This window comes from Stegodyphus dumicola, chromosome 10 (genome assembly GCF_044657685.1).
Source record: "Stegodyphus dumicola isolate Sdum_Otavi_A_Nest chromosome 10, ASM4465768v1".
Taxonomy (NCBI): domain Eukaryota; kingdom Metazoa; phylum Arthropoda; class Arachnida; order Araneae; family Eresidae; genus Stegodyphus; species Stegodyphus dumicola.
The window spans coordinates 79,581,195-79,608,792 of NC_140777.1; the positions used below are offsets into that span (position 1 = coordinate 79,581,195).

The window sequence follows — 27,598 nt, forward strand, 5'->3', positions numbered from 1 at the left end:
CATATTTACTTTATATTACTATATCAATGGCTACTGTGGACAGTAGTTTATCAAAGCTGCAATAAATAAATAAATAATTTGAAATCAACAATGTTAGAAGAAAGTCTTGCTAATTTATCAATGATATACATCATACAGAATGGTGCGCGGCAGATGCATGGATTTCAAAAATCAATAAAATGCAAAATATTCAAGAATGACCATGTCTGAAGTTTTCGTGGACTCTTTCCAGCATTTCAACAGGAATTCAGGGGATATTGGTACAAAAGCTGTCTTTGAAGCCTTCTAAGGTCCTGGGACATCTATTATAAACAAGGGGTTTTAAGTAACTCCACAAGAAAAAAAATAACAGGGGGACAAATCTAGTTTAAATCGCCTCGTCGGGAGATGAGGTGTCTGGAAAATCGGTCGCATATAAAAAGTCCATGCAAACTCTTGCTGTATGGGCTGTGGATCTGTCATGCAGAAACCAGACATCTTCCAGGTCCATCTGTTCAAGCAAGAAAAATTCTTGGATCATGTTCAGGTAATATGCAGGTCGCACTGCCGATCGATCATTTTCTTCAAAAAAGTAAGGCCGATGATCCGCGCCCTCAACACTGCACACCAGACTCTGTCAAAGTGTAAGAGCCTCTGGTGGAGCTCCCTAGGGTTTGTCCAGTAGCACATATTCTGTTTGTTAACACAACCGCTGAGGTGAAAATGTGCCTCATCAGAGAATAAAACAATACCATCTCGAGGCAATGCAGCAAGCATGTTTTCGTGCTTCAAACTCCCATGGACAACAACCTTCTTGTAGTGGTGTAAATGAAGGTGTTCTTTAATGTTTTCTTGAATGGAACGTCTCGAAATGCCAAGGGCGTCTGTCTGTTTATGAATTGAATGTGTGGGAGATTGTTCAAATGCAGCTCGAACCCTCTTGATGTTTTCTGGGCTAGAAACAGTTCTCTGAGGCACCCTCTTATCGTGGACACACTCTCACTATCCCTGAAGGCATTAACCCACGTGAGAATTAGATTTCGTTCGGGAACTCAACTGGGGGAGGGGCCATATTGAACTTCAAACAGAAGGCACGCTGGATACAGATGATCAAGTGGACGTTGGAGAAACAGGCTTCCACACAAAACGCACATTGCTTCACGAACTATTCCATCTTGGGAATTAACCTTTATTGGGGAAACTACCTCCTCTCTTCCTCTTTAGAACCACATCCCTTTTAAGTCTCTAGAACCATTGGGAATAAAGCAATGACCTTTTCAAATACATGTGTCTGCCACATGCCACCCTGTACAATGATCTAATAAGATATCTGAACTAGAATTTCATTGCAGCTAAGGGAATAAAAATTGAACTAATGGCACATTACAAAAACTAGTCTAAAATATTTCATAATTTTATGAAATCACTGATACACTTATGTTTTTTAGAAAATTTATTTTTATGCAGACTTAGGCATATTTTGTATTTAATATTAAATACAAAGAAGTTTCTTTCATTTAATTTCATTTCAAGAGAAAGAAAGAATACAGGGCTTTTTTAAACGTTTGTGTTACATAAATAAATTATTTATTAAATATCACATTCTTCGCATTTAAACCATAAAATTAAATTCTACAACAATATCACAAAATAATTTAAAAAGAGCATATCTTTAGAATTTCTGATAAACAGTCTCTTTCTGATAAACAGATAATCCCCCCCCCCCGCAGTACAGTGTTGCCATTGCTCACTTTGAAATTGCTGAGTTAGTTAATCACAAATTCATTAAAGTTTTACAAAATATGAAGTAGCTAAAACAAATTCCAAAGTCAGACTTTCAGATGCTCGTATTTGAGTGGATGGCTATGTTTTTCAAAATTTTATGTCTCTGGGCACCATTGTTTTTCACAGTATGTACCTTTTTTTTTTTTTTTTCCCCCCAGTTTTTCACACATACAGATTCTTCATTATATAATACAGGGCTCTAATATTTGGAAGCAACAACTTGAAAAGTGAAATGTCATTCATGGTGAACCAGCGCAAAATGCCAAAACCAAATTAGTAGCCCTTCTGGGCAGATTGGCCCTTTGAGCTAAAAATTAAAACTTTTTTAAAAAATTACAATGATGAAGATGAAGACATAATGTAAGCTCATACATTAAAGACACATGCAACTTCAATAATGTCTTATTTAAAAAGACTTTCTTTCCTCTCATCTTGAATTTAACACTCATAACACAGTTTGTTAGGAAGACTGCTGTTAGATTTGAGAAGTATATTATCAAAGTTAGTAGCAGATCAATATGCACTCCCTTTAAGAACATCCTAAAATTACATGAAAATGATTCAGGTAAATACAACAAAAGTTCTTTTAAAGATGCTGCCTTTCAATATTCAAATCAAAGGATAAAACAGCCTGAATTTAAATAATATTTTTAAAACAGTTAACCCACATATTGCAGATTCAAAAGAAAATTGTAATTGAAGACAGAATATAAAAGCCAACCACAACGGTTCTTTCTCTCTCTCTCTTCTTTTTATTCTTTCCTCTTTTTTTTTTTTTTTTTTTTTTTTTTTTTTCAAAGAGCTGTAAAATGAAAGTGTGGGAACATTACGATGTGGAATTTTCCTTTCCCACCGATCAAAAATTGCCTTAGGGAAGAGCCAGTTAGGAGAAAAATGGGGGAAAAAATCATAGTCAAGAACCGATTTGAAAGGGGGAGGAAGGAAGCCCCGGTCAAGGTCATCGCGCGGCGCTCTGGGAAGGTAGAGGGCTAACGACCGGGAAGTCTGAAAATGCTTTCCGCAAGTCGAAAGGGTTCCTCTCTCCCGCTTTATGATTATAAAAAGTTGAATTTAAAATTGCAAGTAAGTAAAAGAACAAAATATTCGCGTAATGAATTTCGAAGCCTTAATTATGAAAAAAGCAAGGCAAATTAATCTTAACAACCTAAACTGTTTTCAAGCTACGATGGCTAGTAAGAACTATTTACTTATTACAACAAAACTTCGTCGCTATCCACGATTAATATCTCGATCAATTAATACGCCGTAAAAGTAATTACGTTAACTGAATACAATAAACAACAGAAATAATAAAATGTACATCAGCTGGCATAAATGTTGATGAGGCGAGGATAAATTAAATGGCAAAAATCACCTGAGTTAAAAATGCTTTAAAAGAATAAGCTTTCTTAATGTTTTATTTAATGTCCAAGCATTTGACTGAGCTAACGTTTTCTTAATTAATAAATAAATAAATAAATTTTAAAAACCGAAATCTCAAAATTAGATTATTTATTTAATAAAGAAAAGACTTAACATAATTGCGCGTTTATTTGGATGGGTCTATTTCGCAGGAAGCCTGAAAAAATACTTTCCTCAGGTGGCAATAATCAATTTTAATGGGACACAGATTCCACAAAACCATAAGAGCGTATAAGTTTCCTTGAAAGTCTTTAATAAATAACTGAATAAGAATCCACCCCCAAAACATACACATAAACTTCCTAAAGGGAGGAAACCTACTTTTCTCTTAATTAACTTTTTTTGGGAGCATGGGGTTACCTGAGGAAAATATTATCATTTATTAAAATTAATATGTGATTCAGCATACACCTTGATAATAAAACATACTAATCCCTTTAAAACTAAACAATCGCTAAAAATGAGCATTATTTTTACATTTTATTAAAAATTTCCATATCAAATCTTGAGCATTTGAACACCCGCAAAAAATTTCTTAAATATAATAGCTTCTTCTCCCTCTTTCTTATGTTCTTTAATACTGTTCAATCTAAAACCAATTCATTGCCACAAATTTGCAACATAGAAAAGTCACGTTAACTGATTATTCCTCACTTAAGCAAGAAACTGTATAATTTCACTCGTTACTGCTAACTTATTATCCTGACAGCAATTCACATGGATCACATTCAAAGAAATTTTCTTGCAATGCCTAAGCACTTCTTATGAATGCAGAGATATAGGAAATGTTAAGAGGGAAAACTGATTTAAAGGTCTCACTAATGTCTACAGTGCACAATCAAATGAAATTTTACTTATATGGGTGCATTGTTGATACAAGTATTTACAAAATCAAAGGAAAGGGGTCATTTATTACAGGAAATCTACAAATGGATGCAGATTCAAATATCCCACTTGGACACCTCTAAATGTGAATACACAATGGCGGGACATGGTATTCATTGAGATATACAGGTGTCATATGGTGTCCTGCATTATCTCTTTTCATGTTACCAAAAACAAGCCTCTAGTTTGACCAAACTTACCAGCTATCAATTTGCTATCCTTAGTGATCTGAGACAGGCTCAATTGGTGACAAATTTGAAAATCAGGAAGGCCAAGAAAGGATGGCAATGTGATGTAGGCATTCCTGTGACATCCTTGCTATGTGTGGTCAAGTACTGTCCTGTTCAGAAATGCCTTCTGGAAGTTCTGGAATGAGTGACTATACATAATGAACAAGGAGTCTTGACCTTATGGCTAGATTGTCATACACTTTGGACCAACATTTTTGCCTGATGGCTGTATGTACGGACAGTATAAAGGAGTTTTTTCCGAAACTATATTTGTAAAATGGATTCATAAGAGGTTTTGGTTGATCTTTACATTATGGTAACTTGGCGATTTTTTGGCGAAAATTTGGCAACCCTCTATTTTTTTTTTCCCGCCACCATTTTGTCTTCACAAAGTAAAGACATGTTTCTTTTCTTTTTATCTACTGAACACTTCTTCCAACAATCTACTAGCCGAATTACACTTATGCTAGAAATCTTATCTAACAGAACTGCTTAATCATGACAAATATTCACTGCAAAATTGGGAAAAAGTGCACAATACCATACTCCTTACGCGTTTTTCAAAATAACACATAAACCATGTACACGCCGACTTATTTTTACTTAAAAAAAATATCCCAGAATTACACAAAAATGGCATTGCGCACACTCTTCACTATATCCATGTACACTGCTTTTTTCTCATAAATTAGAAAAATTTCACGAAAATGCATAACAATTTTCTGAATCTTTAAACCCGGTAAAAAGAACATATATGAAATTACCTGATCGCGAAAAAGTACATACCCTTTCCAAATATGAACATTTCCCCGTATAAAATAAATAAAATATCCAAAAACTTTTACCTCTACATTATCTATTATATTACAAACGTCACTAATTCATTCATACCTTTACTTCATTACAAATGGTTACAAATACTTAGTATCAAATATTTAAATTATTTCCATGCACGTTTACGCAAATTACTTTACTTCCACCTTACATTTAGAACAATGCATAAAAATAATATCCTCAAATAATTAAAAATACTAACTTACCTATTCTTCTTCAGAATCTTGATTACGTGTCCGATAAACTTTTCTTATTTCTGTTTCAGGATCTTTAAAATCATACTTATAGTTCACACCAAGGTACCAGGTAAAATAAATAACTTAATAAAACATCTTTACTTCTATCTCGCACAACCTTAAAGAAACACTTATTACTACGCCTTTTAATCCAAATACCCATTTCGAATTCACTTTAGTTACGGCCATGGGATCCAAAAATTAATGAACACTGTTTCACACAACACAGAATAAAGGCAATTACAAAATTTGAAGATTTTTTCCCGATTTCCCCCCTTTTCCAATTAAAGAACCATAATTCGTCCATTAATATCACATGACATATCCCATGATCTCTCATTTCCCTCACACAAAATAATGCGTAATCGGAACTGAGTACTGCTCACATTATTACCAAAGTCCCAGGTAGTAACCTTTATCGCCTCCAAAATGTCGCCAAACTACCAGTTACCATATTGTAAAGATCAGCCGAGGTGTTTCTGCTATAACATTTAGTTGTGCACTTCCCTTTTTTTACTGCCATCAGCAATTTTTTTTGGAGGGGGGGGGCGGGAGGACAAATTACAAAATCTTTTAGTGCAGTTTCTGTGCTTATATTTGAGAAAGTTTTATAGTCATTATGAAAAAATGAAATTAAAAGAAATTTGACTACATTGGGGATACAGCAGCAAGCTGGCAATGGTTGTGGAAACTAATTTTTGTCATTAAATATGGTGAGAAATTTACGAAAGTCAACTAGTTTGGAGATCATTTGGCAACATTTTGGTTCTGTCAATACTTAACAGTAACTGTGTGTACCTTTGGGCAATTTTGAGAAGTCAAAGGTATTAGAAATTGCATAGCAAATGGGAAAATTCTGCAAGACTGGAGAGTGCATCAGTTTTCAGTCGAGTTTAGCTCAAAGTACTGAGAAGTCACCATGCGAGCTTATGCATTTGATGCTTTTTGTATAATCTTGTGTTTAACATTCTTAACAGTTTGAAGTGATAGCCTCTGATTGTGCTTTGCCATACTGATAAGAGCTATAGAAGTACTTTCGAGAAAAGTTACAAACTACAGTATAGAGTACGAAATCCGGACTCGTCGGGACTCTGCGATTCCAGATTCGGGATTTTTCTGGATATTAGATCATCAATTTAAATCTGGTAAGATGGCATGCAAAATATACAATTAAAAATATAAAATTGTAATTTATGAAATAAAGAGCAATTATGATCTAAAGGGTACCAACATTTTTTAAAAAAAAAGCTTAATATTTGTTTGCTTACTTTATTAAACATTTTTTCAATGTAAGTTGTTCAAGTTGCTTCGTGTTTTGTGCTAATACTTTCTCTTTAATTCTATAAACAGACATAATTTCTTGTTCAGTTACAAAGTTCCACTGTTCAAGTCCTGTAATTGCTGTGTCGAGAATACCGACTAACTTGTCAATCGAAATTTTTTCGTTTTCAATAACCTCTCTGTCACTTTCTTCACTATCGGTAGCGGTATTTTCTGGATCTAGAAACATACTACAGATTTTGTCGTCCGTTAATTGATTGATGATTGGGGCATAGTCATCGCAATGAAGAATTTCTATTATATCACCCTCATTTATTACTGCTTCTCCAGATTTCTTTACAAAATCCATTAACTGGAAAATTTCACCTTTAGTTTGCGATATCCGAAAAACCTTCAAATTCGGGGGTTATCATCTTCATCATCCTCACCATGAAATATGGTAGCTGGCCATAAATTATGCCAAGCATTTTTTAACGTATCTGGAGACACATACTTCCACAAGTGTAATCTTTAGAAGGTTGCCATACTCTTGTTATTCAATTATTAATATTAAAAAAAGTTTAGACATCACAGCATGAGTTATTACTGAAACTGTTATGTATTGATAAACATGAGGTGATAAAAGCAAAGTATAATAAATAATGGCTCGTTAGGTTGGGGTCATGGATATGAAACAGGTGAATGTTTCCGGTATGCTTTAGCATGCGCATTTGATTTTTCCTTCCATAATAAAACGTGCAGAGATTCTCACTTAAAAATTCAGATTCTTAATTTCACTTAGGCACTAAATAAAATACCTCGTTATGGAAAAACAATCATGTAAGCATAAATTTGTAAGATTAATAATTTGGTTCCGTAGTTGAGTATCTGCTTGGCATACATCACAAACCAAACATTCACTTATTTTATATCCCTGACGCCGACCTGGGAAGTCATTATTTATTATATTTTACTTTCAAGCTTCAGTAATAACTCATGCAGTGATGTCTTAACATTTTTTAAATATTAGTAATTGAATAACAAGAGTATGGCAACCTTTTATGCTAACATTACTCTTGGCAATGATTATAGATTTTTAAATGCTCTAAGAAATACTGCCGAAGAAAAATTCAACAAAAATTTATTTTCATATGCGCTAAAAATAGATTTTGAGGAAGGCACTTTGTAGCAGAATTTAGGACTCGTAGAGATTGCACCAGGCGGTATCTACTGCCAACCCTAGATATAGCCTTAAGTATATGTGGGAGTTTATTTATTTAGGACTCAAGTTAGTTTTAAGCATGTGCAAGAAATAAACGTACGAATAGTAAATAACTAATAAAATTCAGGCTTAATTCAGTGTGCGGTAGGAGCAAGACAACTAGCGAAACAACTTAGTTTTCATCACCAATCTTAACGCTATTAAGCTAGGCTAAAATTATCTTTCTAATTCTGGGGCTGCCTAAGGATCTACAAAGTGAAACCATGTTTCAATGTCCATTAAACAAAAAGTGGAATTGCTGCAAAAAATGTATAAAAGCACATTCGTATCAAAATTATGCAAGGAGTATGGCATTAGAAAGTCGACTGTATATGACATAAGAAAAAGGAACTTTTTGAATTTTTTGTGGAAGCAACTTAAACAACTTATACAGTCAAAAGTCGTTAATTCGGACACCCATAATCCGGAATGATCTATAATCCGGACCTCAAAGCTAAAAACTTTCTGCGAATGCGCAGCGTTGACACATGCACATAGGCGCGTGTGCGTAAGACCTTTTACCACTGCGTATATGCGTGTGCGCAAGTGCAGAACACGTTTTCGCGTGCGCGTTTTATGTATAACAGCGGTATAATCTAAAATTATCTATTTCAGTTAATGTTGATGATTGCGTTGTACCTTAATCTTCGAATTGGATCCGGCTTATTATTTTTGAAGACTGTAAGAGCAATTTTATAAAAGTAAACTTAAACTTTCGATTATGTCAAATAGAATTTCCGATTCTGGAGCTCCCAAAGGATCGTACAAAACAAAAGTATGTTTCGATGTCCATCAAACAAAAAGTGGAATTGCTGCAAAAAATGGATAAAGACATGAAGAATGTGACAGAGGAAGAATGCGACAGAGAGGTTGGTGAAAACGAAAAAATTTCGATTGACAAGTTAGTCGGTATTTTCGGCACAACAATTAACGAGACTTGAACAGCGGAACTTTGTAACTGAACAAGAAATTGTGTCTGTTTATAGAATTAAAGAGAAAGTATTATCACATAAAACGAAGCAGCTTAAAACAACTTATAATGAAAGAAATGTTTAATAAAGTAAACAAATAAATATTAAGCGCTTTTTTTTTTTTTTTTTTTTTTTTTTTTTTAAATTTTGATACTCTTTAGATTATAATTGTTCTTTATTTCATAAATTAAGGTTTCATATTTTGAATTTTAGAATTTCTGCATGCCATCTTACGATATTTAAACTGATGATCTATAATCCGGAAAAATCGATAATTCGGAATCGCCGAAGTCCCGACAAGTCCGGATTAACGACTTTTGACATATTGAAAGAAATGTTTAATAAATTAAACAAATAAATATTAACCTCTTTTTGTAAATTTTGATATCCTTTAGATCATAATCATTCTTCATTTCATGAATTATGATTTCATATTTTTAAATTGTATAATTTCTGCATGCCATCTTACCAGATTTAAATTGATGATTTAACATCCAGAAAAATCCCAAATCGCTGAGATCACAACGAGTCCAGATTTTTGACTTTGTACTGTATACAAGTTTCTTGCAATATGATCAACAATACAGGAGCCAATGTCACCTTATCCGGAAAGATCTGGCTCAGTGTCGGAAAGGTAAACTCATCTGGACACTGCCCTGCATTACCCTCCAGATGGGGGGGGGGGGGTCTTTTTGGAAGCAAGTGGTTTTCAACATTTCATTTAAACACTGGAGATAGATTGTAGAGATACATCCTGATGACTGAGAAAAGATGGGGCATTTACTATTGGACAAAGGATCTAGAAGTTCAGGGTGGTGCCATTTGGATTATGCAATGCACCAGCAACATTCATATGCCTCATGAAGACTGTCTTTCTGTGTAGCTTGTACGATGTACATGGATGACATTATCATCAACAGGGAAAATTTTGAAGAGCATTCAGAATATATTAGGAAGATGCTACAAAAATTGAAAGATGCCAATCTAAAGTTAGGCCCTGCCAAATGTAAATTGTTCAGATAATGAAGTGAAATACCTCATATATCATCTCTATCAAAGATGTATCTACAGTATAGAAGTGTTGGCAGTTACAGATTGGAGATGCCCCAAAAATGTCCATCAGCTTAGAAGTTTCCAGGTGATTCACACCTACTACAGGACACTTTCTTCTACCTGAAGACCCCCTTCAATGACTGACAGAGAGCAACTAAAAGTTCACTTGGACAAAAAATACGAAGACGAAGGATCATCACAGAGAAAGGCTGATGCCCTGTACACATGACCCTGCAATACAGTTCCAAGGTCGAGTGAAATAGCGAGCTGGTTGATCTGGTCACATGTCAAGTTACAAATTCGACATCGTCTAATCCAGACCCATGCCTTTACAAAGAAGTCGGGAAAGACACGATGTAATGCAATAACATTAAATCCATAACTGAGTTAATAGAGTCTTCAAAATAGGAAACCTATCTGGCAGGACATTTCGGTCAATGCAGTGGAACTTCGAGATACAAGTTGCATTCATTCCAGCATTGACCTCATATGGCATTGACTGAAAATAATGAAAATCCAGTTACTCTCTTCCACAACCCCAAAAATATCAGTTTTTCTAATAAATAACACTGGTAAATAATATAACCGTAGTTTACCTTTATGAAAAGTCCTGACTCGCGACAGGGATGTGGGAAAGACGAAATGGGTTACTGTGGGGATGGTGAGCCCGCCTCCGATTCAGGAAGGCTCTTTCTTCTTGAGAATTTTATCCCACTAGAAGCAGGTTCTGGGTCAGAATCCCTTAACTTTCTTTTAGTCACAGATTGCTTTGTCAAAAACTTACCTAATAATTCTTGCTTCCATCTCCTTTTTAAGATGTCTCTAAAATGCGACACTACATTTTCATTACACAAGTTCACGGAGCGCTCACACACTATTTTATTTGGGTGACTTTCTTCAAAGAAAATTTTCACTTCTCACTCAGCCAAAACTTCTTTAATCTTACTGGAAGAGAGGGCCTCATCTCCTGTTCCCTGTTATGCATTCATTGTTTATTAATTTCAAGCTTTAAGTTGATTGCTTACTTAATTGAGTCTGGTCAGTAATTAAGTTATTAATTTTTGCTTTAGTTTGTTTAAAATTGGTTGTTAGTTTTAAGCCTTAAACTCTTGGTAAACTTTAAACTTAAGTTGGAAGCTTTAAAAGTCTTCTTAAAGTGAAATTGTTTAATTTTAATTTTTGTTTAGGAACTTAAAGTTTTACTTATTTGGTTTTGTAAAATTTGTTTTGACCCTTAAGGTTATGTAACTTTATTTAATTTAAAAGTTGTATAACACTTTTTTGACATGTTAATTTTTTATTGTTATTATTTAAAGTTTTGTTAACATCTACCACTCTTTCTGCTAAAGTCTTTTGAATCAATAATTTCTGGTTGTAAGGTGTTGAAGAAATATATTTTTTTTAAGAATTGATTTACTCAAAAGTGTATCCTAAATTTCAGCAACAGACGCTATTAAATAATATTAATTAAGGTTTTAATCAGCTTTTGTGTTTGCTGAATTTTATTATTTTTTTTAATAAAGTTAATTATGTTAGTCAATTTTTATAATTGTGTTAAATTTGGATAACTCAAAATAGGTCTCTTGGGTTTGATTCTGTGTTAAAGAGACTTTAATTTCAAGTATTTCTTGAGTATTATCTCAATTTAAAAATAGAAATTATGAATTTAACCAATATAAATTTATATGCTTTTGTACAGAAAATGTGTGCCGTTCTGGTGGAATTATAGGTTTTTGCTTAGCTTAACTGCTTGAGAAGCTATTCATAATTAAACACATATTTATAGCAGAAAGGGCACAGATTTTCTGACTTCAAAATGTTCACTTAGAAGTGCAGTTTTTAAGCTTCTAGAGTTGGTTTTTGATAGGTGATGAATGTTTCCTCCCACCCATTTCCAGAGGACGAGTCCTCCCATGAAAAGGGTTAGTTGCCTTGGCATGTTTTTTGACGAGAAAATTTAAAAGGTTGAATTATTCTTGGAAAAACTTAAAAATTTTTATATGGTTTTGTTCTTGGTGTGGTTGCAGGTTTTTTTCTCATCTCATTTGGGGAGTTTTGGGGAATGTGGAAGTTTTCCGATTTAAAAACTCTTGTGCGCTTGTTAGAGCAGAGATTTTGCACACAAATTTCTGGGCCAGCTGACAGTAGAACGTTGCCGCGAATTAGTTGTGCGCCCACCTGCTTCCATCATAATTTAAATCCAGCTTTTGGGGAGTTCTTTATCAAAGGAGATTATTTTGACCTCTTCGGATTGCCAGTGATGGAGCCTACTGTATCGAATCATCTGTCACCTTTAGAAAACTCTCTGTGTGAGATCCAGTGAAGTTCACCAAAGCATCACCCCAGTGGAATAGGCCTAGTGAGCAAAGAAGAAGCCGAAAATTTCCGATGTTTTCCCTTCAGTGCAATGGCCACGTTACAGATTACGAGCTTAAATGGTCAACTTGGTCCACGAGAAACCCGCTGTCGAATGCAGCTGATCTGAGCATCCAGTTTTGAGGAAAGACAGTACCAGAAGATGTTTACAGAACATGAGTTACATTTACTTATATTTTCAAATCTGCCTTTAGAGATGGGTACAATTTGCAAGCAGTGCCGACGCCAATTTCTTGGCCAGCCACCCATAATTTTATTCTTGTAGAGTAATAAATGTTAATTGTTTATTTCATGAACAGATTACTATTGTTAATTTAAAAATTAAATTGATTTCTAACTTCTAGTACTCTGGAGGATATGCTTGTCTAATTGCAATGAATTATATATTTAATAAATCTAGTTTACCTACTATTTTGGTGTGATAATTGTTAATACTTTAACATGGTGAGTTAAAGAGCCGAGCTCTGTTTGTTTACATAATTATGTTTTCCCTACCCTCCAACAACAGCTGACACCAGAGTTAGTCAGAATGTGATCAAACTGAAGGTCAGGATCCTAAACTATGTTCAATTCAAAATTAATGAAAACAGGACACACTATAGCAGTCTTTAAAAAATTATTTCAGCTTAAAATGCACATATGCATCATCCATCCCTGAAGCTCATTCTCCAGCGATGCATGGGTAAGATGCCCAGCTGTGAGATATATTTGTAAGGAATATATGGTATGCCTGTCTGGAAAGAGTTAATAATCCCTCACTCGTGGTTTCCAGAAGCCTACAGACCTGGTCAGAAGTTACCTCTGTTCTTACTGTCTGTTCATGAATCTACTGGCTACTGCCCATTTCAGATGGTCTTTGGTCACGACCTTCGTCTGCCTTGTGATCCGTTGTTTGGCTGCCCTATGGGTGTGCCCTCATACCCTGAAAAGTAAATAAATTCAGGTTCTCCGTCATGGTTTGAAGTAATGCACAATTTTGCATGTGACAGAGTCAGCTAGGTGAGGGAGAAGATGAAGACTCAACATGACACAAAAACCACAGGACATAGATCCCACACAGGTGACCAGATGTGGTTAAGGAATTCCATTTGATGGAAAAGAATTTCTTCTAAACTACAGTTACCCTAGAACAGTCCTTACATAATTCTAAACAGGCTCAACGACATTGTAGTTTGGATCCATAAGACATCAAATTCGAAGCCTAAAGTCATTTATTACAACAGGTTAGCCTATTATTACACCCACAATATATAATACGCATAGTGTAAATACACTCATGTGCAAAATTAAAAGAATTTGCAAATTATGTTTATTTTTACAAAAATATTAAACCAAAGGAACTAATTATCTTGATGAAGAACTATGCAAATATTCAGAGTCGAACATGTAAGCATACACGTGGTTGTCTGCAGAGCTGTGATTGTGGAGGGGATAAAGCGTATGAAGGGTTTCCCACAAAGTGTGTGCTTGTACTCCTTCACGAAATCTAGTGCTTTGGCAGCTCTGTTTAGTTCTATTCCAGTTTTAACACCTCACTAGCTGAGGATTTCAATTATGTTCCGATAAAATACTCTGAACCAGCTTATTTTAATTTAATGTGTAGTCTTGGACTATGCAATCAACATCTGAAATTAGTTATATGTTCCATTAATTTACATATTAATAAGTAGTGGAAGTTTCACCTGTACTATAAATTGTGTCTTTATACTCACCTGCACCATAAGTTGTGCCTTTATGCTCAAGTTAAGACTAAATAAAAAGGTTATTTAAACCTCCTTCTGCATTTGGTGAGTTGTTAAGATATAGCAATAACTTGCTATCCATCTAGTAGAGTGCAGTATGGGAGAGAAGCTACAGCCATGCCTTTAGAAACAAAATCTTGTTACTCACTTCATACATCAATAAGTAATCTATTGTCTTGATTAATATTTTCAATTCTCTTTACCTTATTTCTATGACAATTTCTTTTAGATGTTTTAACTTGGGCACAGGACATGAATGCAAACTTCTTGCTTTAAAGTAACAATTTTCACGGGTCATCTGCCTTTTGTTACTAGCATTGCCACCACGAAGTTTTACCTTGAGATACTGAGATCTGTTAAAGTTATGGTTATTGATATATTTAATAAAAGTAGAGGAATTATCAGGAATTTTAATAGTAATAATTATAGGTTGATTGTTTGATAAGATTATGATGCTATTCATGTTGTGGTCCACTGCAAGTAGACCACTGCTTCCACACCCAGAGCTTCTGCTTGAAATATATTGCCAATATTTTGCATATGAGCTCTCCAAATTGACTTATTTCCATTGATGACACACATAAATACACGCCCCGATACAGGCATACTCAATAAAAAAATTAAATAAATAAAGCCATATGATAAGAGTATTTGCAGCATGGCTGTCTCCAGGAATAACCCACAGAATAAAATGACAGAAGAAAAGGTATGGCCAATCAATCAGTCACTAACTATGCCTATCAAAGCACTGGGGACGTGAACCATCACCCAGTGCTTGGATAGGCAATGAACCAACTCTACAGCAATAATCTGTCCTCCAATAGCTGGACCCATTGAAAGATATACTGATGTAAGCATTTCTTAGATCATAATCACTGGATCGAGAAATACCAATGTCAAATAAAATTGCTTATGAATACAATATACATGGATTGCATTCAGTCTTGTTTCTTCACTTCATAATACAGATACACATATCATTTATTTTCGAACTAAATCTTTTTTTATTTTAATTTTTTAATGGTCCACCTTCATACAAGCTTTGCCATAAATATTTTAAAACTGGGCATGTGTCTTTCCAGGTAAAATTCCTGATACTAATGTACCCTGTCTTTGTCCATTTCTGTTCTCCTCCCATAGGTGAAGTGCATATCAATAATCCCCATTACTGCATCAATACACTCTTCGTATGCAAAGTCAATGATCCAAATGGTGCTGATTTGGGTTCCTCAACAGATTTTCAGGAAAATAACACCCTCTTCCACATTTCTGAGGATCCTACACGAAAATATTATGCAGGGAATTCTGAATCTCTGTGTGTAAGTATAAATAACTATGATCTAATTTATTTTTCATGCTTATCTTTTGAAAGGCTGTGTATACTCAAAAATATATATAGTAATAATCTAATCTAATTAAACATCACACAGACTTGCAAAGATAATATAATAAATATATTACATCATATCAGAAAGAGACCTGTGTTAATAAAAGTGTGAATGAAGGTAACAATTAAATGAATGCTTGCAAAGATTTTTTCTAGTAGTCTAGGCACAACTCCACTTAAACATGTAACTTGCATCACATTTACAATATTGAAATTCTTTAACTTTTATATATCTGATTACTGTTATAATGTATCATACTGGTTATTTCAAGTCCTTTAAGGTGTCATGCTATAAAACAAAACATGTTACTGAGTACTTATTAAAATTAAAAATAAATTTCAGTTGCTAAACTTACCTTAATTCTGGTTACATTATTTAAATGTCCTTCATCATCCATGCACATGGGGCTACCAGATGGGCGTCCAGGAAGGTTTGTTGTGCTAACTACAGTTGGCATAATGTTGTGACACCCAGTAATCTGAGGTGGTGGTGGTGGTGTATGCCTAGGATCCATAAGTTCGTCTTCAGAGAGCTCCCCTTCCCAAGACATTGGACGTTCAACTGTAGCATCCTCATCAGTAGTCAAAACACCGTTAACACCAACTATCCTTTGTTTTTTTGTCCTCAAACTAACTGGTCCATTGGCAACAACCTGCATTACCTCCGCATCATCTTCTTCCTCTTGGTCATGTTCCTTTTTGGGAAACATCTTCTGGTCACCGGATGAAGGGCGAGGAGGAGATGATGTGGGAGGTGGTGGAGGATTGTTCCCTCGGTGGTCACCGAGAAATGTCACTTTATCCATTGTCATCCAGTATTTGTAAGATGGAGTGTGGGACTATCCCACTCTCCAATAGTTTATCAGATTCTGTGATATGTCGGAAACAATATTTACACAATTTGTTGACTTAAAGAGTGAAGATTCTTAACAGAATCTTAGATTCTTCCCATTATCTGAACTCAAAAGTATGTAAATGAACATTCATCTCTAAAAAATATAAATAAGGTATAAAATAATGCCTATATGAAATACTAGGTATATTAAAAAACTTTGGAAAATTATGTAATATGTAAATTATGCCAATTGATAATAAATAATTTTGCTTTTGAAAAAGGAAGAAACAGTAGCCTTGTTAAATAACTTGAACTGCTTCAACCATGCAAGTAATTCCGGAAGTATGATTTGGACCTGAGACAGTTGTAGTTAGCTGAGAAGATAAACACAATGCATAGATGATATGCTTCATAAATTAAGAGTTCTATCAGGGATTCCAAGCGAAGTCACCAGAAAGTTTTCCCGCTGGATGATTAGGCCACTGGATAGAAGTGGCTCAGACAAAAAAAAATATCAGTCAGTCCACAATACTTTCGGTAATGTCAGTGGTGCCACAGAATTTCTGTAGCGTGCTGGCACCGGTGTCGGTGGCCTCGGCCACCAATATAATTCCAATAAGGCCAGTACTCAAGGCGAAAATTATGTCCACAAGCAAATACTGTGACATACCAAATGGATGCTTCACTACTCCGTAGTGGGCAATTCTTCATTCTTGGCGCTGAACAACAGGTTTCAATCTGAAAAATAATGACAAAATGTCAGATACGCCTATTCCATTAACACACAGATGCATAAAAATACCTAATAAAAATTTTAACTTTGGCATTATTCAGATTTGTGGTATATTAAGATAGAAGATAATTCCCCCCTCCCCAGTGCCAAAATAGGTTACCTTTAATCCTTAACATAAACAAATTTTAAAGAGATGGAAAATTCCAGGTGGGATAAAGTTCACATTCAAATATTTAACAAATACCAGGAATATTACTAGATTACTGGCAATATTACACACAGGAGTTTTTTCCATAAAAGATTCAGGTAAATTTCTGAGATTATTTTGATCAAAAAAGTAAATGCTGAATAACATAAACCAAAGTTGTACTTTCAAAACAAAAAAATGCATGCTGAATTTGTAGATCTGTCAAATAAAATTGGATTTTTTTTCCCCCATGTTGCTTTGTTTTGGGTACACATACTGAATTTACTACAAAAATTTCACACAGCCACAACTGTGTGGAACATTTATTTTTTGTTAATCTACTTTCATTGTTTATGTGTCTTAAGAAATCCTACAAGTATCTGCCATTATCTTTCCATGCTACTAACTACAGAACATATTGTCCATCTCTTTCACAGCCTGATAAAATCTTTCAACTTATTCCTCAGCAAATGTTAATTTTAGGTAAGCAATGACCAATATGCATTGTATAAAACTCTTTGATATTCTTGGATGTCAGTCTTACGGTAAACCCATTGCTGGACAAGTTATTTATGGTAACCGATACTTTGTTGTCATTTTATCTAAAAAATAATGCGTTTTATTATGCATAAATTCAGTGTTTTAAATATTATTTATGGCTTCTAAATATTAAAAATCAATTTAATTTTGCATTCTTATTTGAAATAAAAATTTTATTGTTTATGATATTTTATACTGTGGATGATGTAATAAATGACGTCACATTACTTTAAAAATAATTCGTTTTGATATCTATAAATTTAATCTAATGCTTTAAGCATTATTTATGGTTGTTAAATATTAAAATACAATTTAATTTTGCCTTTTTTTTTTAAATGATGTTATTATGTAGGATTATTTAAATAATTTTACTTCTATACGTGATGTAATCAGCTCCCTGATTGGTTACTGAATATTTGTGCATTACCGTGCCATTTTAAAATTTTATTATTCATCTCTTCAAATTCCTCAGATTTCAAAGCGAATGGATATGTCCGTGTCGAAGATTAATGTTGTTATTAGTAATTAACAAGAATTATTGGTATTGGAATAAAAAAATTGCCCTTTGAGACCTTATTTCGGCCAACTTGTCTTTCCTAATCAAAGATTTATTTATAAATTGTAACAAAGAATCAGAGGAAATTTATTTTAAATTTTTGGAGGAAACCTTGCTAATTGCTTCTTCAATGAAGTGCGAGAGATGTGGATGTGAGATGAAGGGTTTTTTTTTTTTTTTTTTTTTTTTTTTGTGGTACTTATCGAAATACGACTTGTAAAAAAAAAAAATGTAAGTACATATTTTTATTTTACTTTAAAATTGTATACTTCAATTTTTATTAAAAAATTAATACATTGTTTTCAAAAATTCCCGAGATATTTATTGCCACATGTTTTAATGTTAAATAATTATATCCTTTAAAACTTATTTTAAAGTATTTGAATTTAACTAATATTTTAATTTTTTTAAACGTTAATATGATTATTTTAATTCGATATTCAGTTTAAGTAATATTTTAATCCAATTAAATGTTGACGCAATGTTTTTATAGTGGTGTTTTTATTCTATTATATGAAAGTAATAATTTAACCTTACTTTAGCATTTTATACTCTTAGTAAATGTATTTATTTACATTTGCCAGCCATCTTAAAAACAACGTTTTCAACAGAAAATTAATCCATTATTTTTAACGATATTTATTTATTTTTTTTAAGTTTCGAATACTTTACTATGCGTAAAACACGTAAAAACAGCATTTTTCAAGATGGCTGACGACTATAAAAACCGCGCCAATATAAATCGCCAAAAATCCGTGCAATCGTCTACTAAAGTAGTACCTAATAAAGCGCCTCTATCTTCGAAAAAATTAAGTTCCTTACAAAAACATTACATGATTAAGAATATCGAATTTTGAGAAGTTCCAAACGTATACAGTACAAAGTCCGAAATCCGGACTCGTCGGGACTTCGGCGATTCCGGATTTGGAATTTTCCAGATATTAGAGCATAAATTTAAATCTGGTAAGATGGCATGCAGAAATTATACAATTAAAAATATGAAATAAAGATCAATTATGATCTAAAGGGTACCAAAATTTTCAAAAAAAAGCTTACTATTTATTTGCTTACTTTATCATTAGCTTAATATTCAGCTTACTTTATCATTAGCTGAATATTTAGCTTACTTTATCATTAGCTTAATATTTATTTGCTTACTTTGTCATTTCTTTCAATGTAAGCTGTTTAAATTGCTTCGTTTTCTGCACTAATACTTTCTCTTTAATTCTATAAACAGACATAATTTTTTGTTCAATTACAAAGTTCTGCTGCTCAAGTCTAGTAATTGCTGTGTCCAGAATACAGACTAACTTGTCGATCGAAATTTTTTCGTTTTCAATAACCTCTCTGTCACTTTCTTCACCATCGGAGTGCTACTTTGGTAGACGGTTGCACGGATTTTGGCGATATTTTTTTTGACGAGTGATATGACTTGCTAGACAAGTTATTTATGGTAACCGATACTTTGTCATTTTATTAAAATAATGCGTTTTATTATGCATAAGTTCTGAGTTTTAAATATTATTTATGGCTTTTAAATATTAAAAATCAATTTAATTTTGCATTTTTATTTGAAAAATGTATTGTTTATGATATTTTATGTAATTTTATGTTGTGGATGATGTAATGAATGGCATCACATTACTTTAAAAATAATTGGTTTTAATATCTTTAAATTTAATCTAATATTTTACATTATTTATAGCTGTTAAATATTAAAATACAACTTAATTTTGCATTTTTTTTTTAAAAATGATGTTATTATGTATGATTATTTAAATAATTTTAGTGATATACGTGATGTAATCAGCTCCCTGATTGGTTACAAAATATTTGTGCATTTACGAGCTGTAATCAGCTCCCTGATTGGTTACTGAATATTTCTGTATTTTCGCACCATTTTAAAATTTTATTATTCATCTCTTCGAATTCCTTACATTTCATAGGCAACGGATATGTCCCTTTCGAAGATTAATGTTGTTATTGTTAAATACCAAGAATTATTGGTATCGGAATCAAAAAATTGTCCTTTGAGACCTTATTTTGGCCAACCTGGTTTTCCTAATCAAAGATTTATTTATAAATTATTACAAGGGTCAGAGGAAATTTATTTTAAATTTTTGGAGAAAACCTCGCTAATTGCTTCTTCAATGAAGTGCAAGAAATGTGGATCACAGATGAAGATCGTTAAAACAGCCGATTCTGAGGACGGCCGTATATGGTATTGTGGTTCACGGTGAAAAAATAACCGCTGTAACAGTAAAAAAAGTATTAGACAGTCCTCCTTTTTTTTTACCCGCAGTAAACTTCTAATTGCTGTCATTTTAGCTCTAGTATACAAAGCGTTCTTATTTACTTATTTTAAAGTATTTGAATTTAAGTAATATTTTAATTCTTTTAAACGTCGGTATGATGGTTTTTAATTTGATATTCAGTTTAAATAATATTTTAATCCAATTAAACGTTGGCGCAATGTTTTTATAACGTTGTTTTTATTCTATTTCATTGTTATATGAAAGTAATAATTTAACCTTACTTTAGTATATTATACTCGTAGTAAATGTATTTATTCACATTTACCTGTCATCTTAAAAAACAACGTTTTCAACAAAAAATGAATCTATTATTTTTAATAATGCTTTTTTTTTTTTTTTAATTAGTTTCGAATACTTTACAATGGGCAAAATACGTAAAAACAGCTTTTTTTCAAGATGGCTGACGATTGTTAAAACCGTGCCAACAATTGCGCCAAAGTAAATCGCCAAAAATCCGTGCAACCGTCTACCAAACCAGCACCACTATTATCAGTAGCGGTATTTTCTGGATCTTTCTGGATTCGCCGTTCGTTAACTAATTGATAATTGGGGCATTGTCATCGCAATGAAAACCTTCTGTTATGTCATCTTCATTTATTACCACTTCTCCAGATTTCTTTACAAAATCCATTAACTGGAAAATTTTACCTTTAGCTTGCGATATCCGAAAAACCTTCAAATTCGCGGCTATCATCTTTATCGTCCTCTCCATGAAATATGGTAGCTGACCATAAATTATGCCAAGCATTTTTTTAACGTATCTGGAGACACATACTCCCACGATCTTGCGATGCTCCACACAGCAGATTTTATGCTAAAATATTTCAAAAATTCTTGACTACTCTTGCAATTGTTCAAGAAATTTAACATGTATTTTAAAAATGCTACTTTATATTTGCATTTCAGCGTTCGCACTATGCCGATATCCATAGGCTGAATGACAGGCATACAATTTGGAGGAAAGAATAAGAATAATATGGATACACTATCTTTCACTAAAACTTTGAGAGAAGTATGAGTCAAACAGTCTTCTATAATCAGGGACTATTTTTTGAGTCATCAGGTAAACCAACTGCAGCGGCAGCGCCAAACAGGCGATACGGACTTAAAAACTGTATAGAAAAGCGCCAATTGGCGAAACAGTAAACCCGTTTGGCAAACCTACAGGCTGACGGGGAGAGAAGAATTTTCCCAGGCAGTCAAGTGGAACTACTTCAACAAATGTGTGCATCTCTGTTTTCGCCGAGATATGTGAACTTGTGTACTCGCATCTGTACTGTGCTCTGAATTTCTTGAGCCGTTATAATGTACCCGGCAACTGTTACTTTTCCTTATTAAATTTGATTATTAATTGTAACATGTCTATCTTAACTAAGATTTCGGCTTTCCTAGTTAACCCATTCCCTGTCATGATACCCATATGGAGATCGCCTACTTTGTATACATTGTGACGTCATGCTGCACCTAGGTGGTCTCTTGCGGGTGGTCATGCTTTCCTGAAGATTGCAACGAAGGGTAGAAATCTTAAACAAACACGTGGACTCTGTTAGTTGAGCTCACGAGTTTATTTTTCTTGCTCTCTCGTTACATTTCACGAAAAAAATTGTACGGTTATTTTCAAAGCACAAAAAAATTACTTAGGAACAATTATTTTTGTTGTTCTGAATTTCCCTTGATCATTGGTAAGAAATTAATGTATTTATATATTATTTATTCTCATACTGTAATTTGGATGGGTACAATGAACCTAAATATATCGATCCCCATTTGGGGATCATGGCTGATACTGACTAAAATTGTAAAAAAAAATGTTTTTCTTTTTTTTCCAGGAAATGTCGCGTAAAAGATATCTTTCTTTAAAAGAAATAGTAAATTCTGATGATTTTTTTGCATCTGACGATGACGACGATAATAGCCCCATAGATATTGTTGAAATTCCACCAGAGCGGGTTGATGAGATTTCAGATTATGAGGATAGGGATGACAACGTAATTGATGATGAAGAACCACTTGATGTTCCCGGGTGTGTTAGAATTCACCGTGTGGCAGGATTTAAGGAAAATGTTTTAGTGAATGCAACTGAATCTTCAGCAAATGAAGTAATAAAAGGTACCGGCTTACCACTTGCTAAAAAGAGAAAAGAAGTATTGACTTCCAATTGGAAAAAGAAGCAACCTAAGTACTCGAAACTATATGAAAATTCTGATGTTATAGAGACAAGGCGAAATGATGTCATTAGAAAACTCAGAGGAAAATCCCCGATAGAGTGTTTTGAAATACTTTTTGATAATGAAACTGTCACCTATATTGTCCAGTAGTCTGTAATATACGCCAGACAGAAAAACAATCATCAATTTCAACTTTCTAATAACTGCCTAAAAATTTATTGGAATACTTTTCACTGGCTATCATTCCCTTCCGCAAGAACAATTATATTGGTGTGAAGATGAAGATATGAACATTCTGTGTGTTAGAGCATGTATGAGTCGGAATAGGTATCTGGAAATTAAACGGTACCTACATCTTCAAGATTCGCCCACTGATTGAGAAGCTGAATGACAAATTTCAACAATTTGGTGTGTTTTCTGAAAGTTTGAGCATTGACGAACAAATGGTTCGTTGCTATGGACATCACTATCTCAAACAATTTATACGTGGTAAGCCAGTGCGTTTGGGTTCAAACAATGGGCTATCTGTTGTTCACAGACTGGATATTGTTATCAGACTCAAGTGTATGAAGGCAAATCAAAGATATTAGGAGATAATGAAAGCATCAGTGGGCTTGGGACATCTGTTGTCCTTCAGATGGTATCTATTTTTCAGACACCAAATGCTCATAAAGTTTACTTAGACAATTTTTTCACAGGATTTTCTCTGATGAAACATTTCAGGACATTGACGTTAGAGCAACAGGAACAAATGCCCTATTGCAAAAGACAAAGAGATAAGGAAAAAAGAACGCGGGGCATATGACTACAGATTTGATTCCCGTAATGAAATTTTAGCTGTCACGTGAAATGACAACAGTTGTGTAAGGCTTCTGTCTAATCATCAAACTATCGAACCAATATCAGAGGTGAAGCGATGGAATAGAACAGAGAAGAAAGATATTCAAGTACCACAGTCCAAACTGATATCAGAATATAACAAATACATGGGTGAAGTAGACAATATGGATTAGAATGTTCAAAAATACAGAATCAGAATAAGGGGGGCATTGTATTTTCCTTTGCTTACTAATGCCATCAACGTAACACTGGTTAACGCCCAAGCGCTGTATTGTATTTCAAATGATAAAATTCCATTGCTAGATTTTAGGAAGATGGTTGCTAGAGGATATCTTTCTTTATCTTCAGAACTCTCAGATGCAAAAAAGGGTGGAAGCAATTCTTTCACTAAAGCATCAATTAATAGTGTTCCTACTGTTATCAGAACATCTGATAATCATTATATTGAACGGACCGAAAATTGTAAACAAACAAAATGAGCAGTGTGCAAAACAAATGCATGAAAACAATGTGGAAAATGTAATGTTGGACTACACGTAGACTGTTTTGAACGCTGTCATTAAAAGTAGATAGTATCAGCCATGATCCCCATTTGGGGATCGGACTTAAATTTAAAATTTCTGAAAAAAATTGGCGCATTTATGACAGAAACATGTTTTCTTAGATGTAAACTAACATAAATAAAAATTGATGAAATAAAAATTTGGCATTTAATGGGTTAATGTTAGGGATATTTTCGTATGCACGTGTTACTCACACGTACATCATTGGTGACCCTGTCCCTCGCTCCTTCTGTTTCGATCCCTAATGACTATCTGTCTCAATCTTTGTTAAAAAACTAAAAATATGCCTTATTTTGATGCCAATGCTCTTCCTTATGACTGATAAAGGCTCCACCCTATTTATTTCCTCCTCATTTTATCGTACAGATTACACGTGGTTTATCACACTTAAGGAGGATTTACAGGTATGTGGTCAAATTTTTTTAATTATCTGTGATTGGTCTTAATTATGTTTTTGTGATATGTTTTGCTCTAAAATTATAGTTTTAATTTAATTATTGATTGTTTAAAATTGATCTTTGGGTAATATTTGTGCTCACACTTTTGTTGAGATATTGAATGTCTTCATTATTTTATTCTAAATTGATACTGTTTTGATAAGGTATAGTGCAAAACATTAAGTTTACGATTTACGATATATTTATAATTGGCAACCATGCCAGGATTGGAAGGCCTAACCCTATCGACTATGAGGAAATCGCTAAAATGCAAGAAATCGACCCAGAATTACAAACATTGCTTAAAGAGTCAAAAGTTCTACATCTCAAAAACTTACCTTACCGAATTGTAGCTTACCGATATATTGTGATGTGTCAACAGGTAACGCCCGCCCTTACATTCCCCCGGCATTCCGTGAGAAAGTTTTTGCCACCTTGCACAATTTGTCTCATCCCGGCATTCGCGCATCAACAAAGTTAGTATGTTCACGGTTTGTTTGGTCTTCCATCCGCAAAGATTGCGCGAAATGGGCACGGCAGTGCATTCCGTGCCAGAAAGCAAAAGTAAGCAGGCATACTAGAACCCCGTTAATGAAGTTTCCAGACCAATCACAGAGGTTTGATCACGTCCACCTTGACCTTGTTGGTCCCCTACCTCCTTTTCAAAATAATTATTACTGTCTAACTATGATAGATAGATTTACTAGATGGCCCGAAGCAGTACCCATACCAGATATAACAGCACGCACAGTAGCACAGGCTTTCTATGACCACTGGATTACTCGATTTGGTTGTCCGACTGTTATTACTACCGACCAAGGGCGACAGTTTGAAAGCAGCTTATTTCGAGCCCTTTCCCAATTATTGGGAATCAGGACGTCTCCGTACCACCCACAGGCGAATGGACTGATCGAGGAATTCCACCGTCCTTTGAAAGCTGCCTTAAAAGTGCACGATACCAGTGACTGCGTGGCTGCCCTTCCAACGCTGCTGATGGGTTTCCGCGCCGCTCTCAAAGAGGACATAGGAGCAACCACTTCTGAACTGGTGTATGGAAAGACTATCCGTCTCCCAGGAGAATTTTTCAATCCGACACCTCCGGATGCATCCCCCAAACAGTTTGTGGAGGATTTAAAATCTCACTTTGCCAGTGTCCACCCGACCACGACTTCTAGCCACGGCCAGCGAACATGTTTCATTCATCCACGCCTTCACAAGTCCACATATGTGTTTGTTCGACACGACGGAGTTAGAAAACCACTTCAAACTCCTTATGATGGACCATTTAAGGTGCTAGAAAGACGAGATAAAACGTTTGATCTCGAAATAAAAGGGACTAAGCAAACGATCTCCATAGATAGACTGAAACCCGCTTTTGTAACCATGGACTCTTCTCAAGTTGCTTCCAAGAGTGTGAAAAAAACTTTGGACATTTGTATCACCCGTTCTGGACGATTAATCCGACCCCCGCATCGGTATGTCACATTTCATTGACACTGCGGAGGGAGTATGCAGCGGCAGCGCCAAACAGGCGATACGGACTTAAAAACTGTACAGAAAAGCGCCAATTGGCGAAACAGTAAACCCGTTTGGCAAACCTACAGGCTGACGGGGAGAGAAGAATTTTCCCAGGCAGTCAAGTGGAACTACTTCAACAAATGTGTGCATCTCTGTTTTCGCCGAGATATGTGAACTTGTGTACTCGCATCTGTACTGTGCTCTGAATTTCTTGAGCCGTTATAATGTACCCGGCAACTGTTACTTTTCCTTATTAAATTTGATTATTAATTGTAACATGTCTATTTTAACTAAGATTTCGGCTTTTCTAGTTAATGTTAGGGATATTTTCGTATGCACGTGTCACTCACACATACATCACAACCAAATTCAAATGTTGCCGATCCTCGGGTATAAAATGATTTTCAAGCCATTCATTCATTAACGCTTGTGTCGTCCATGCTCTTTTATTTGCACGATATATTAAGGGAAAATCGTTACTCCTTTAAATCCCGATTACGGAAAGTTTGCATTATAAAAAAACTTCTCATCTCTTAATTTTGCCGCTCGGTGCTTCCCCACATTCCAAAAATTTTTGTCTTCCCTAAATTCTGCCGTCCGGTGCCGACATATTCTACCACCGCTTCTAGTTTTATGGTGAATAACATATCAGTTATTCTTAATTAAAATAGCACTAAATGTTTATGGACTATTAGTTTCATTCACAAAATCTATTTTTAGCATATGAAAAGAAATTTTTGTTGAATTTTTTCCTCGTCAACATTTCTTACAGCATTTAAAAATCTATAATCATTGCCAAGCGTAATGTTTAAAAGGTTGCCATACTCTTGATATTCAATTACTAATATTTAAAAAAGTTTAAATATCACTGCATGAGTTATTACTGAAGCTGTCATGTATTGATAAGCATGAGGTGACAAAAGCAAATATAATAAATAATGGCTCGTCAGGGATATAAAACAGGTGAATGTTTCGGTTTGAGATGTATGCCAAACAGACACTCAGCTGCGGAGCCAAATTATTTATCTCACAAATCTATGCTTACGTGATTGTTTTCCCATAACGAGGTATTTTATTTAGTGCCTAAGTGAAATTAAGAATCGGAATTGTTAAGTGAAAATCTCCACATGTTTTATTATGAAAGGAAAAATTAAATGAAAAAAAAAAAGGTTTGTGGCTTTAAGATCCGGATTTTAGATCATTCCGAATAATGGACGTCCGGATTTCGGACTATGTATTGTATTAGTTTTTACAACAAGCATTGCTTTGCGAAGAGAAAACAGTTTCAAAATGTCTAAAAGACTACCGAGAGCACACTCTGAAAACGTTTGCGAAAAAAAGATGACATCACAAATACAAAACTTTTACGGAACATAACATTAGTTAAAAATTTTCCTTCGAAATTTTAGCTCTGATATAGGAAAATACACATTAAATAATTAAATGTGGGTATTCATGTAAATGTTTGTAAAAAACAAATATATA

At 34.2% G+C, this 27,598-nt stretch overlaps 1 protein-coding gene across 4 annotated transcripts in view; it reads right to left on the reverse strand.

Moving 5' to 3' along the window:
• Hr39 (Nuclear hormone receptor FTZ-F1 beta) overlaps nucleotides 1-27,598 on the reverse strand; it is a 279,902-nt gene that overhangs the window by 57,786 nt on the left and 194,518 nt on the right. For all 4 annotated transcript variants that reach the window (XM_085825122.1, XM_085825118.1, XM_085825120.1 and 1 more), the window contains exon 2: nucleotides 15,778-16,994. In XM_085825122.1, the coding sequence (XP_085681248.1) occupies nucleotides 15,778-16,233 (456 nt within the window). In that variant the 5' untranslated portion in view covers nucleotides 16,234-16,994. The remainder of the gene's footprint in view (nucleotides 1-15,777; nucleotides 16,995-27,598) is intronic.